The sequence below is a fragment of the Neoarius graeffei genome, chromosome 21, assembly GCF_027579695.1.
Source record: "Neoarius graeffei isolate fNeoGra1 chromosome 21, fNeoGra1.pri, whole genome shotgun sequence".
NCBI classification, from domain to species: domain Eukaryota; kingdom Metazoa; phylum Chordata; class Actinopteri; order Siluriformes; family Ariidae; genus Neoarius; species Neoarius graeffei.
Window position 1 is genome coordinate 54,366,456 of NC_083589.1, and position 13,488 is coordinate 54,379,943.

The 13,488-nt window shown below is 39.0% G+C and overlaps 1 protein-coding gene across 1 annotated transcript; it reads right to left on the reverse strand.

Moving 5' to 3' along the window:
* Positions 1-1,714: 1,714 nt before the first annotated feature.
* On the reverse strand, positions 1,715-12,762 carry adm2a (adrenomedullin 2a). The gene is made up of 2 exons (XM_060903539.1): positions 12,683-12,762; positions 1,715-2,129 (listed from the first exon to the last, which is right to left on the reverse strand). The coding sequence occupies exons 1-2, from the start codon at positions 12,760-12,762 to the stop codon at positions 1,715-1,717; spliced, it is 495 nt and encodes a 164-aa protein (XP_060759522.1).
* Between the last annotated feature and the right edge of the window lie 726 nt (positions 12,763-13,488).

A 13,488-nucleotide genomic window follows, 5' to 3' on the forward strand; every position in this document is an offset into this window, starting at 1 on the left:
TTCACTTGAAGTTAAAATGTCAAGTTCGAACAGTAAATTAACACAATGTAAACACATTACATTTTCTAAATGGTGGATAAATAAGTTAATAAGCCGACTTGACAGAAGAGGAATAGATATGATATGTTAAAGAACTTTGTACAGTGTATAAAACGTGAAACGTGGTCTTGTTTGGATTGAATTTGTCAGCAGGATATGTCACGTCACTTTTGGCTTTTGAGATTACTTTGGTTATTTTAATGTGGACTTAACGTGGCTTTAAACAACAGGCCATTTTCAGGTCTGGTCTATTTATTCCTGAAAGGCACAGACAGTAATTTCAGGGCGAGCACTACGGCCACGGTTTGAGACACAATCATTATACGAAAATAAAAAGACCTTTAAAGTACATAACGAGCCTTTAGAGCGTGTCTGGAGTGTTTGTGTCATCGCAAATCTGGCGCACTGTCTCAAATTTTGGAAGAACTGTCGTCTTATAATTAGTACAACAAAAGAATAGAAATATTGTTTTCTTCATTTTAAGATATCCGGCTGACTCTGCCTGCCTTTTTAAAATATTTAGTTTTCAGTCATTATATTGTCGTTAAACGAGCAAATAATTCCAAGAATATCATTTTTCACTTTGAAAATCATAAATGACGTCAGCAAGGGCTTTTTGATTGGTCTGTCCAAATGCACATGTGCTTTAATTGCCTGTTAGGAAAAACTTGGGATACAGCCATCGTCTGTTTATGATGCTAAGCCCAGCAGGGTTCTCATCGTTAAGAAACAAAGGGATTATAGCCAGCTCATTAAACAGCGCTCGCACAAGGTTTTAGCGTCACTTCACAATTCATGAATGTGTTCACTAAAATCGGTCTAAGAAAAATAAAAAGCTGTGCCATAGCAGTGATAATCCGCTTCAACATTTCATTGGGTGTTACGGCCAACTCAGTACCTTGATGGCCACAACCAGTTGCCCGTGATTTATGCAGGAGAATGGAATCAAGATGAGGTGGAATCATCTTTTATCTTTTTTAAACAAAATGTCTTTTCTAAGGTTCTAAAGAGAGCAGCAAGAGACGTGAGGTTCTTGACATGGTGGGCTGGTGGTCTTTGACTCAAAGGAACAAGATCTCTTCTACTCACTATGGGGAATATTTCCCCAAGGTGCAACGGGGACAGTCACTGCTTTTTGGATTTGGAGATTTGAGAGAAGAGAGAAAAGTTCAGCGCCACCTTAATTTGACAGAAATTCCATCACGCTCCTGAATCAAGTCCATATCTGATATTAACAATCCTCATGAAATCTTCATGTTTGGAGATGATGAGAGGCCACTTAGCATCATAGACGAGATCCAAAAATCCAGAGTGGCACAGAAGGGATTAGAGGGATTATAATGTCTCTATAGAACTCTGTCCAATTTGAGGCCAAAGTCAAGGAAAGTCCTTGGATTGTTTTTTTTTTTGTTTGTTTGTTTTTTGTGAAAAAAGGGCAGCACAAAACTGCTTTAGCCATGTATATCGGTAACATCTACTCCTTTCTTTGCAAAAAAAAAAAAAGAAGGCACTTGAATTTATGCATCATGAAAGCGCAAAGCATGAGTGGAAAGGAAAAAGAGAAAATTTTATATTAATCTAAGACTATTAGCAAAAAATAGAGATCATATATATCTATATGCAAGTAGAGCTGTATTGTTGGTGTTTCGGGTTTGGGCTGTAGCCTCTCTGGAGATCATCCATAACTATGTGGGCTTTGTGGGTTTACTGGGGCTTTTTCTTCCCGTCCGGTCTGGCCGAACAGCTGGTGGAAGCGATGGTTGATCTTCTGTACCTGGCACGTGCTGAGGACACACCCAACACGCATCAACTGGGCATGCTGGTGATGACCTCGAGTGTGGGTACTGCGGCGATTTCTGGGGCTTCTTTGGTTTGACTCTGATCCTCGCTCAACAGAACTGACAAATGGGTTGAGATCACGTTTTGACTCCTGAGATGACGGAGGTGGGTTTTTATAGAGTAAGGCTCTCCATAAAGAGGTTCTGTCCAAAGCTACAGCTGGTGCATTAGTTGGCTCAGAGGATGAATCAGAATCTGGGAAAACAGTACTTCCTTCTTTCAGCTGATGCAAGATTGGCTGGAAGTCCAACCTGCAGAGCAGAGAAACAAGAAAATGTTGAATTTCAAGTTTGACATAATCTCAAGATGTATTGTTGAAGTTAATAAAACTATTGTTGGTTTTCCAATAAGGAAACAGAACAGATAAGTAATATTTAAGTACTATTTAGAAAATGTACAGTTCACTGCACTATGTAAAGTGATTAGTGTCTGTAAATATTGATTATCTGATAACATGCATCTTTATACAGTATAATAGCTACCACGTGTATGCTACAGAGAACCAACTATAAAAATAGCTCATGGGTGCTATGGCTACTGTACTATCCGTGCAGGGATAAACGCTGAAATTTATAACACCATCTGCTCACATCCATTACAGAAGGTTTGCACTGATTTCTACATTAGATCTTACTCTTGGAGATCAGCCGAACACACAGTTTAAATCTCCTTGTCATATTTACCAAATATTGTCTACCAATGACACAGGGTAATTCATGTTCACATGAAAATGACTAGCTTTCTGAATTAATGGAGCTCACTTCGGAAATTATGTTAAATGTAACTCAGAAGTGTTGTTTCGTGTCCTAAGTGTTAACGTTTCCCAAGCTAATAATCAGCTAATCAGCATTACGCACAAGGCATGGACATTCTGAGCACCAGATCTTACAGGCTTTATATGATTACAGAGCTCATGTGGTTTGCTTAGTTCCTCTTTGAGCTTGATCCAAAGAGTCTCCGGGCGTCATTGAAGCTTAAAATCTAATCCCGTTATCAACTTTATCCTTCTTTCCCCTTCACATGAAGCACTATTAACACTCATCAATGTTGGCTAAATCCCTAAAAGTCTTCCATGAGGCCACGATAGAACAGGAGGAAGATTCTTCCCCGAATGATGAGGAATGGCCTTAAGATTTATGGAGAAAAAAAAACCCCAACCATTTGAGTACTGCTATCAATACAATGACCTTTGCTGGTCATGGACTAGAACTTGGCAGCCGTTTCTGGTTTGCATCCAGAAGCTTGTTGGCCCTCAAGAAGTGTATGTTATGCAATTATACCAATTGTTTACTCCGATGAGAGAACTTCAGTGAGAAGTGCCTTCCCTACCAATTTGTCCTCAGCACTGTTCAAATATGTTGGAATAACTTCAACTGCAGCTGCAACACAGCTCCTGGCTTCTAATTAGCATTTTTCTCCTGCGTAAAATGTTCTCAACTTCCAGTTGCGTGATCTCAAGTTCTGGTCAATTTCTGCTTTATGCATCCATTCAGTGAAGAAAATTACCATCTACAACCAGAAACACAATCCAACTAGAACATTTATGAGTCTGTGAAAAGCTAGCTACACAAAAGAGGAACAGTACACCATCTTTCAAGTACAAAATTTCTAACATATATAATCATCTCTGATGTCCTCTTTTTGTTGGTTTCTTTTCACCAGCAGTTGTTTTGAAATGAATCATGATTGGACACACCTCCTTTTCACTATTGCCAATAGTTACTCAACAAGTTGCCCAGGAAAACTGCTTTCTAGTGGGCACAATGACTCATCAAAATAACTAACCCGATTGGAATAAGTGAGCGCATCTAGCCAGAAATTAACCCCCTTAACCTTTGAGACTCTTCATTAAAAGATGGACTATTTATGTCCACTTTAGCAATGGTCTTATGGAGTCGCTTATGGAGCGACTGAGGTAATGGTGGTTATTTTTTAAAAAGGCATGGCCACAAATTCACATACTGAGGTTTTGAGTTAAGGTTCTCAAGCGCTAACTCAGAGCCACAAGAGACTTGTAGACATTAACTACAGCAAGCTTTACCCCAATGATTTCCAGAACACGGAAATCGACCTACTATGGTGCAAAACCAAAACAATTCCTGGAACTATGGTCAAGGAACTAAAAGATGTCCGACTTCCTCCAGTGCAAAAATGTCTGTTTAGTTCCTCCATTCCTGAAATCTTGCTGGCTTCCTGAAAAAGGTTCCTGTGATGGAAATGTACCTTCTTGGTTTAAAACCAAAAGCTGGGTTTATTTACAGTATCTGAGCTGCTAATATTGTACTTTGTGGTCTTTGGTCTTTAACTGAAGATATAACCAAGACTCATCAAGCTAATGGCCTTCTCCAGTTACATTTAGACGCTTTCCTAGATAACTGTCCATTTCTATGCTACCTAAGAACCACATATGGGAATTTCACCTCAAAATCAACTTGAATCCAAAACTGAAGCTACTACGATATAGGAACAACCTGCCAGCAAACAACAGCATGATGAAATCAGCTGGGGTTCAAAGATGTACTTTAGAGTTTATACATTCTTCCCGTGCATTCTGAGAAAAAATGGTACTAAACAGTACCTTTCTTTGTTGTTGGGGTGGTACTTATAAACATAGACCTTTTCTGCCTCTAGTATGTATAGTTACCGAGAAAAGCTCATGAAGCATGAAAGTACCATAACAATGACAAGGAAAGGTTCAGTTTAGCATAATTGTTTTAGACTAACAGAGGTATCTTGGTTTGTACACTGCTTGGCAAAAATCTCTTTCCTGCCAAGTCTTGGACCTTGATCCATTTTTGGATTCCAGCTTGTCCAATTCACCAAAATAACCTAGACTAGACTTGGACACCCACGAGAGCAGCTGAAAAAGTAACAGAAAAACTTTTTCCACTTTCATAATTTTCCTTTCCTGCAGCTTTATAATCGAGAGGCCGACATGTGATACCTGGTTCCCCAAGGAGAACCAAGACTTAGGAGAGCCAGGTTAATCCATCTAAATATAGCAAGCCACTCACTTCTCCCAGTACAGTATCCTTATTGTTTGGATGGGAGAAGAAATAAATTGGTGAAAGGTGAATTGTTGCAAATTGAGACACAGGATTGAGGAACTTTGATGGATTATAATGCAGGGTTAGTGCTCTCGGAGTTTCCGTGATACAAATCAGCCACTCCTAAGTGATCAAAACCTGCGTACATCTGTCTCGTAGAAAGCAATTGTGACTTCCTTATTTAAATTCAGCCACAGTAGGGACACAAACCTGAGCAATATAGAGTCAAGAGCAAAAGTTTGCGTCCCCTTAGGTCAAAAGGAACATGACACACAACAAGACATTTATTACGGCGGGTTCCGCACGTGTTCACTAATTATCACAAGTAACAAAATGGTCAAAATACTGTATTAAAGGTAGACTGCCGTTCAGATTTTTCAAGTGTAGGTCATAAAAAGAATTTCCTCTAACACCCAATTATTTTTCTTCAGTGGATCAAAAGCTACTGAATTCGAATCGCAGACTTCCAATTTTAGTAGTTGGTTTTTTTTAAACAAAACAATTAATGAATTTAGAGCCGAATAGATTCTCAGCTACTTTTTCCTGCTTCACCATGACCCAATTCAAGACGCTATGTCATGCATGATCACGTGTTGGGATTTCCCTGTTTGCACAAAGCATTGTGGGATACAAATTTGAAACAGGAGAGAAAAATGGAGGATGTGAGTGTGTGAAATGTGAAACGTGAAAGACCGACTACAGTAACGGAAAGCGAGAAGAAAAGACGTTATGTTATATACGAAGGAAAGGAAACGCAGGACCAAACTAATAAATATCGGCGCTCAGCGAGCACCTCGGTGTGATCAGCTGTTCGTTTAGCGACAGAATGATGGAACTGTCAGTGCACGCTCAAAGGGAAACCTGCAGATGGCAGTAATGCAACACTGTGGATGCCAGCTGCCATAAAACCTAAAAGAAGAAGAAAAAGAAGACCGTAAACCTGCGCATGCGCACACGGACGACTTCTGTCGACTTGAAAGCGATTTCATGCACATTATTTGCCCGGGAATCCCTTCAAATTAAATAACTTCCCAGCCACAGCCAGAATGGCCTGTTTTTTTTTTTTTTTTTTGTGAGATATTACAGAAATAAACAGGTATCACAATGACCAAATTTCAGAGGGAACTAAATTTCACCGATTTTATGAAATTGAAAGGCCTTCTAGCTTTAAGATATTAACTAAACTAACTTGCCTTCTGTTTCATGTTTTCTGAAGAGCTTTTGGAACCTCTCAAAATATTTTTCCTTTGATTGTGCATTCTATTTCGGGTTGGGTTGTCATTTTGTCGCAGGATGTACCCATAGTTTATTTTTAAAATCTTGGAATTCTATGATTTGTCGATAAATTGTTAAATAGAGTTGCTAGGGAAGACCAACTTTCAGACTCCAATATATCTGTTACAAAGCAACGCTACTAATTTTACAGAATGGTCTCGTCTGGCCTTAATTAGTTGAAAAGCTGAACACTTGTTGGCTGAGAATCAATGTGAACTCATCATTACATCAGTGTAAAGGAATGTATAGAGAAGATTTAGCTTGACAATACAGACCAATATGTACGTTATGAATGTATATTAAGAAAATTTATCTTTAAGACCAACAAACGTAGACTGAAATGAAATAACAGAATTAATAAGACTCGAGATCATCTTGTTATCTCGGAGTTTCTCTGCTAAATGGAAACCTGTCCTCTGGGAGACAGCGGAGACTGGAATGTAAATCTTGGTCGCTAATCCACAGTGGAATTCTGTCTGACTACAGAATATTTCGTCCGCATGCTCGTCTGGGCCCGAAACTGGCTTCCGGAAAAGAAGTTCAGACACTGGAGTAATCAGTTTAAAACCAGATTTAGACTGTATAACAGAACCTATGGTCTGTTTTCAGTTCGGTCTTTGCACGCTAGTAATGAACCGAGTGCTCAGATTAGCAAAGCATACATGCTATCTAATCCTACTGAACAAACACTGAAAAAACATTCCAGTGTAAAATGTTCTGTCACAAGATAAACACTACCCTTGACCTCTTTTCGACTGATTTTGGACACAGTTTGACATTTACTCAAATAGCTACTAAATGAATTTGAGAATTTTTTTCCACATAGCACTCATGTACACACACACACACATATATATATATATATATATATATATATATATATATATATATATATATATATATATATATGTGTGTGTGTGTGGTGTATCCGCCCACAGACAGTCTCATGTCAATCACAGCCGGCAACGAGGTCAGTGGCCTGAATCCTGAACCACATCGGATGAGATTCAGACACGGCAGACTGGCTTTGCCGCAAACAGACCTATACCAGCTTCTGTAAATTAGACACTTCCCTGCTGTGCTTCTAAAATTCACTTTCAATTTTCTGCGTGCTTCCAGCTTCCGAATATTATATTGCCAACGAAAACCACATAATGTCGAGTCAGGCAAATATTTCCAGACTGTGTCATTTTTACAACTGTTTCAAAACATTTCCTGTGTCCGTTGTTCAAAGAAGATGACTAAAGGGCATGATGGAATTGTGCAAAAAAAAAAAAAAGTTGTTGTGTTTACACGAATGTTTAAAACAATATTACTTGTTACACTGTACAAGATTATCCCCATCAAATCTTAGCTGAATTGACTTGACTGTTTGATAGATAACGTATTCTTCGTGTCAGATTCGACAATGAAGATCCTCAGGCGATAGACCTGTGATTAAAGAAAATTACGTATCGCTTCTGATACAATCAATCAGCGCAATTTGGGCTTGTGGAGAAAATGGTGTCGTGTAATCAGAAACGTTCTTCAAAGTGATCTTAAAGTAATAAGTAATTAGCATGTTTCGTTTATGTTTTGTTATCATCACTATCATATATATGATATGGATAGCTATCATGTGAATGTAGCTACCATATGTGTAGCTATCCAGCCATTTTATGGTGGCTTTTAGACACATCGTAGCACTCTGGGATTTGAAGGAAAAAAAAAAAAGAAAATTATTATTATTATTCGGAGACTACCAGAACTTCGTCATCGCAGCTGCACTAAATCAGTATGCTATAATTACGCGTCCTGTGACCACTGCTCTCGACAGATGACTAAAGAATTATTTTACAATGTGCGATTTTCATCGGTCAATAAATCACAACCCAGTTAACCCAGTTTCCGGCAACCTAAATTTATTCTCATTTTGTAGTATAAAGAAAGTGAGAAACCAAAAGCTTACACAATGCTGCAATTTTACTATTGTTTTAGGCATAAAAACAATGAAAAGGGAAAAAACAGCTGGAAGAACAGAAACAGCTGGCCAAGGACGAAAGAAAATCATTCACGAAAGGCGGTTGGAGGACAATTCTGGGAAACGTCTTTTCCCACCTCACTTTGACCACATGGAAAGAACATTCAGTCTCTCTTGAACAGTACATGTTAGCTAAATCAGCTTCGCTGAAACGCACAGTTTTAATTCTGACCTTTTCACCGTCAGTCCGTCATACGAACTCCATGTTCAAGCTTCAGCAGGTTATTGTGCTTCACTGTGCACCTGTTCCAAGTAAACACTACATCTCTTGGTGGCCTTTAAGTTGAAAATTGTTGTCTGCCTCAAACCATTTGAGTCTACTGAATCTTGATCAATGGCATATGGGGTTTTTTTTATTTTCATTTAAATAGTATTAATAATTACTTTTTTTAAAAAAATAAATAATCCAATTTCCTGGAGACCACAGACACGTCATGTTCTTGCGTTTTGCTAGCAGATCAGACGATTTGACTCTAATGCCTTTAAAATCCCTCAACCATGGAATATAAGGTGTTTCCATGTAACATACTGATTATGCCCACTCAGAATGGAAAGAAAAGGGTGCTTACTCAGTCACAGTCCATGCCAAGCCACAAACATTCAAGTGGTATGTAATTTGCACAAGATGGATTAAACTTGCCCTTAAAAAGCAGCAAGTGGATCCAGGAACATGTCCAAAATATAACTCAGCCAGAAGAGGGCATACTGACACTGCACAATCCCTGCCGCTTTCTTCGATTGCTCAAAAGCTTGAACCAAAAATGCCAATGCCCATAACTGGTCATAAGTCATTTCCGTAAAAACAAACCCTATTTTAAATTTGATTGACCTCCAAGTTGGAAAAATGTTTCAAATGGCGCTTTGTCATCGTCGCTTACTTACTTTCCATACTATACTCAATTCAGTGCACAAGTTTGCACCGCTCGTGATTTCAGGGTCACAAAAAAATAAAATATACTACATTTTTACCATTTATAAATGAAATATGGGAGTATGCTGAAACAGAGGACTGGTTTAAAAACAAAGGAGCCAAGGGTCTGTTCTGAAAAAGGAACCATATGACGTATCTGTTGGAGTTATGAAGAAATGTCAAATAACTGCCAAGCAGTTACGGAGAGATATAACAGATACACTTTTTAAAAAAAAAACAACCATTGTACTAAACAGGATGGTTTCTTGTCACTCTTGTGGTAAAAAAAAAAACCTTGAATATTTATCCTTCACTTCAAAATGTTGAAGATTTAAATGGGCTGGAATTTGTTTTCCCAGTACAGCTGACAAGTAAAAGGGACAAAAAGGGTACACTTGAGGATAACAAGGGAAGGAAAGGTTTAGTAGCATTTTTCTAAGAAACAAATTGTTGAGGGGTATTATAACAGAGGATCCTGAAGTTGTACAGGAGGTGGGAGGCTGTTATGAAGGCAAGAGAAGGTTCGAGAATATTTTAGATATTTACAGTATGCACAGGCTACTTAAAACTGAATTGATCTTCTTGAGATTTTTTCCACTATTAATTACTACAATATATAAACATGTTGACACTCAACTGTACACCGTCAGAAATAGGGGTACAATCGGAGTCCATTTCTATCCCTCAAGGTACAATCTACACTCATGTACCTCTTAGGGCTCATTATTGGACCTTGTGCACCTTTTTAGGGCCACATGTCCCCAAGCAGTATATAAAGGGTACAAATAAGTACCTTAGAGGGAGGGTACTGCTTCAGTGACAAGCCATTGTACTCCTAAAGGTACAATAATATACTTTATTTTCTGAAAGTGTACTTTACACAGCCTGTATAACAAGTTTATACATGTTTGTGTGTGCATCACTAATAATGGAGACGTGGCTCATGTACAGTTGTCTTGTTCGTTGAGTGATGTGTGTGTGTGCTCTTGAGTTTGAAAATGTGTCGCGCAGGCACACGGCAGAATTGGCAAAGCATCCAACTGACAAAACCGGTCATTAACGGCTTGGAGGTATTTGAGTGTTTTCTCATATCAGCAATTGTTTGACCTTCAACAACTTTTGGAGTTGACGCAAGTGAATATCAACATCCTGCATGTATGAGGCTCTTTGTCTAGTTCACATTGCTCTGAGACACAGACAGAGAAGGAGAAGAAGGAGAAGGAGGACGACCTACTGTAAAAATGCATAATAATGTCTAAACTACGCAAGTTCTTCCTGTCTTTTGTGTTTACTTATCCTTCAGACACCCATCTCAGACACTTCCAGATAAACTATCCTACACCGCACCATTCCTTCTCGTTCGTGTGGTTCTCTAAAAAGGGATACTGCTCAGGGGCGTAGCTGGGGTCACACACTGACTGGCAGCCTGAGTACATACCCGTAGGTTTGTAAATGAAAAAAATACACTGAATACATTTGAGAAAATAACGCGGTCTTTGCATCATTCTTTCATCTCATGTTGCGAACTGTTGAGATGTCGGACAACGATTAGACCAAATCAGCTTTATCCGGCAGTGTATGGATAGCGGCTCGACATCTTACCCTAGTCAACCAATACAGCTTGACCATGATTTCTAGTGCGACCGTGTTGCGCTTGCGCAGAACTAGGTTTTTGCACCCAAACCACAGGAAGTCCATACAAGGTTATAGAAACCCTAATGAGGCCGAAGTGACAATGTAGTTTTTAAAAAAAAAGTTAGAAAAATTACAATGGGCGCTTTTCTAATATTCGTATTCGGCTATTGAAGCAACGTATGGTCCGACAAACGAGGGGTCACCCAGCTACGCCCCTGCTGCTTCTCAAAAAAGGTATACCTTTGGTATCTTCATCATGCATCTTTTACCTTAAAAGGTGCCTGGGTACACTACCGTTCAAAAGTTTGGGGTCACTTTGAAATGTCCTTGTTTTTGAAAGAAAAGCACTGTTCTTTTCAATGCAGATCACTTTAAACTAATCAGAAATCCACTCTATACATTGCTAATGTGGTAAATGACTATTCTAGCTGGTTTTTGGTGCAATATCTCCATAGGTGTATCGAGGCCCATTTCCAGCAACTATCACTCCAGTGTTCTAATGGTACAATGTGTTTGCTCATTGCCTCAGAAGGCTAATGGATGATTAGAAAACCCTTGTACAACCATGTTAGCACAGCTGAAAACAGTTGAGCTCTTTAGAGAAGCTATAAAACTGACCTTCCTTTGAGCAGATTGAGTTTCTGGAGCATCACATTTGTGGGGTCGATTAAATGCTCCGAAAAATGTCTCGACTATATTTTCTATTCATTTTACAACTTATGGTGGTAAATAAAAGTGTGACTTTTCATGGAAAACACAAAATTGTCTGGGTGACCCCAAACTTTTGAACGGTACACTCTAAAAAATAATGGGGCCAGTACCGGTTCTTCAGGGCGATGCCATAGAAGAACCTTTTTCAGGGCTTCAAAGAACCGTTCATGCAACAGTTCTTTAAAGAACCATTTAAACCATTTGTTTGAGCAGTGAAGACAGATTTGTGTAAACATAGCCTATGTGCATTGACCAGCAAATGGTAAGAGAATGCCAGGATCTGAAGAACCATTTCCAATGTGAAGAACCTTTCGTATAATGTAATGGATCATCACAGAGTTTTGACTCTCCATGGAACCATCCAGAGATTTGAAGAACCACTGAAGCACCTTTATTTTTTAGAGTGTAGTGTAGGTGCGAAAAGATAAAGGGAGCACAGCAGAGACACAAAGAAAGAAAGAAAGAAAGAAAGAAAGAAAGAAAGAAAGAAAACCCTTTCTTTTTGGTTTGAACTGGAAGTGTAGCCTTTCTGCATAGGTAAATCCTGGACATGTGCACTAATTACCGCCACTAAGTCACTTTTTAGTGCACTTTTATAAAGGCAGTAAGTCAATTAGAGACTTGGCGCAAGAGGTGCGCGCGTTCCCACCGGCACGTCTGCCTCTCTGACTGACCTTGTTCTCTCTCTCTCTCTCTCTCTCTCTCTCTCACACACACACACACACACACTCTCTCTCTCACACACACGCACACACACACCGGGGCCCTCAGTGAGGAAACGCTCTTCTATTCTAGCCTTGGATTCTTTCCAACAAGTTTGGACACGTTGCGCGCGCAACCAAAAGGCAGACAAAAGGCATAAAATTATCATAATCAAACACTAATAGTGCTTTATCTCTTTCCAGATGTGATATCTGTTGTCCACGAAGAGTAAACAATAATGCATTTTTTTTTTTTTTTTTTTTTTGGAAGTGGAAAATATACCTATAGGTCATTTCTTGTCAGTCGCGCGTGCGCGCGCACCGTCTCTAATTAATAAATAAATACAATTTACACCAAAAAAAAAACAACTTCAAATATTAAGTCTCTTTGAAGAGTGCATAGAAATGTACCCATGCTCTTAGGTTATACTCCTTTATATTTCATGAATGCACAAGTCATTTCTGTGTTGTAATAATAATAATAATAATAATAATGTGCAAATACCTGTTTCCCACTGGGAGCGCGTTAAGCTGGAGGAACAGGAGGCTGATGCAATACAGGCTGAGAGGGAGAAGTGAAGGCATCGTGGACGCAGATCTTTCTCACACCCCCCTGGGGAAGGACAAGGACACACCACCTGGACAAAATTGGAAGGGACTCCTTACTCCGAGATGTTCCTAAAAATAAAGATCCAGCCTGAAATGGCTTTGCTTTTGGGTATGCTAGCTCTGTCTCAGAGAGAGAGAGAGAGAGAGAGAGAGAGAGGTAGGGATTGACTGTGTGTGTGCTGGTTCATCCAAACCGTTCTGAGCAAACTTTATTCCATTTTAAATTGTATTATGCATCAGAAGTTGTCTAGAGAGTTTTTTTTTTTTTTTGGATTGCTTAGGTCTTTTACACACACACATTTATTCATTTCTGCAATCAAACAACTAACTGTTATCATTGCAGTCAATAAAACAGACCAAAACATTCCGATATATTATTTTTCATGCATTATAATAAAGCTGATTATAAATAAGTTATTATTATACTAAATACAGTCTATAATGTATTTAAATGACTCACCTTGATGTTAGAGAAGTTTCTTCTGTTGCTCCGAGCAGTATAAATAAGGCTGAGTGTTTGATGATGATGATTATGATTATTATTATTATTATTTGCCCACGCTGTGAGTGAAGCCTGAACTCTTCTGAAGTGGCCCTGACATTGGTGCTTTTAAATAGCCAGTGGGCGTGGCTTAGCCGGGAAACGCGTGCCAGTTCAAAAGGTGCATCACGTGCTCAAGTTTGGTGATGGACTTGAAGTTC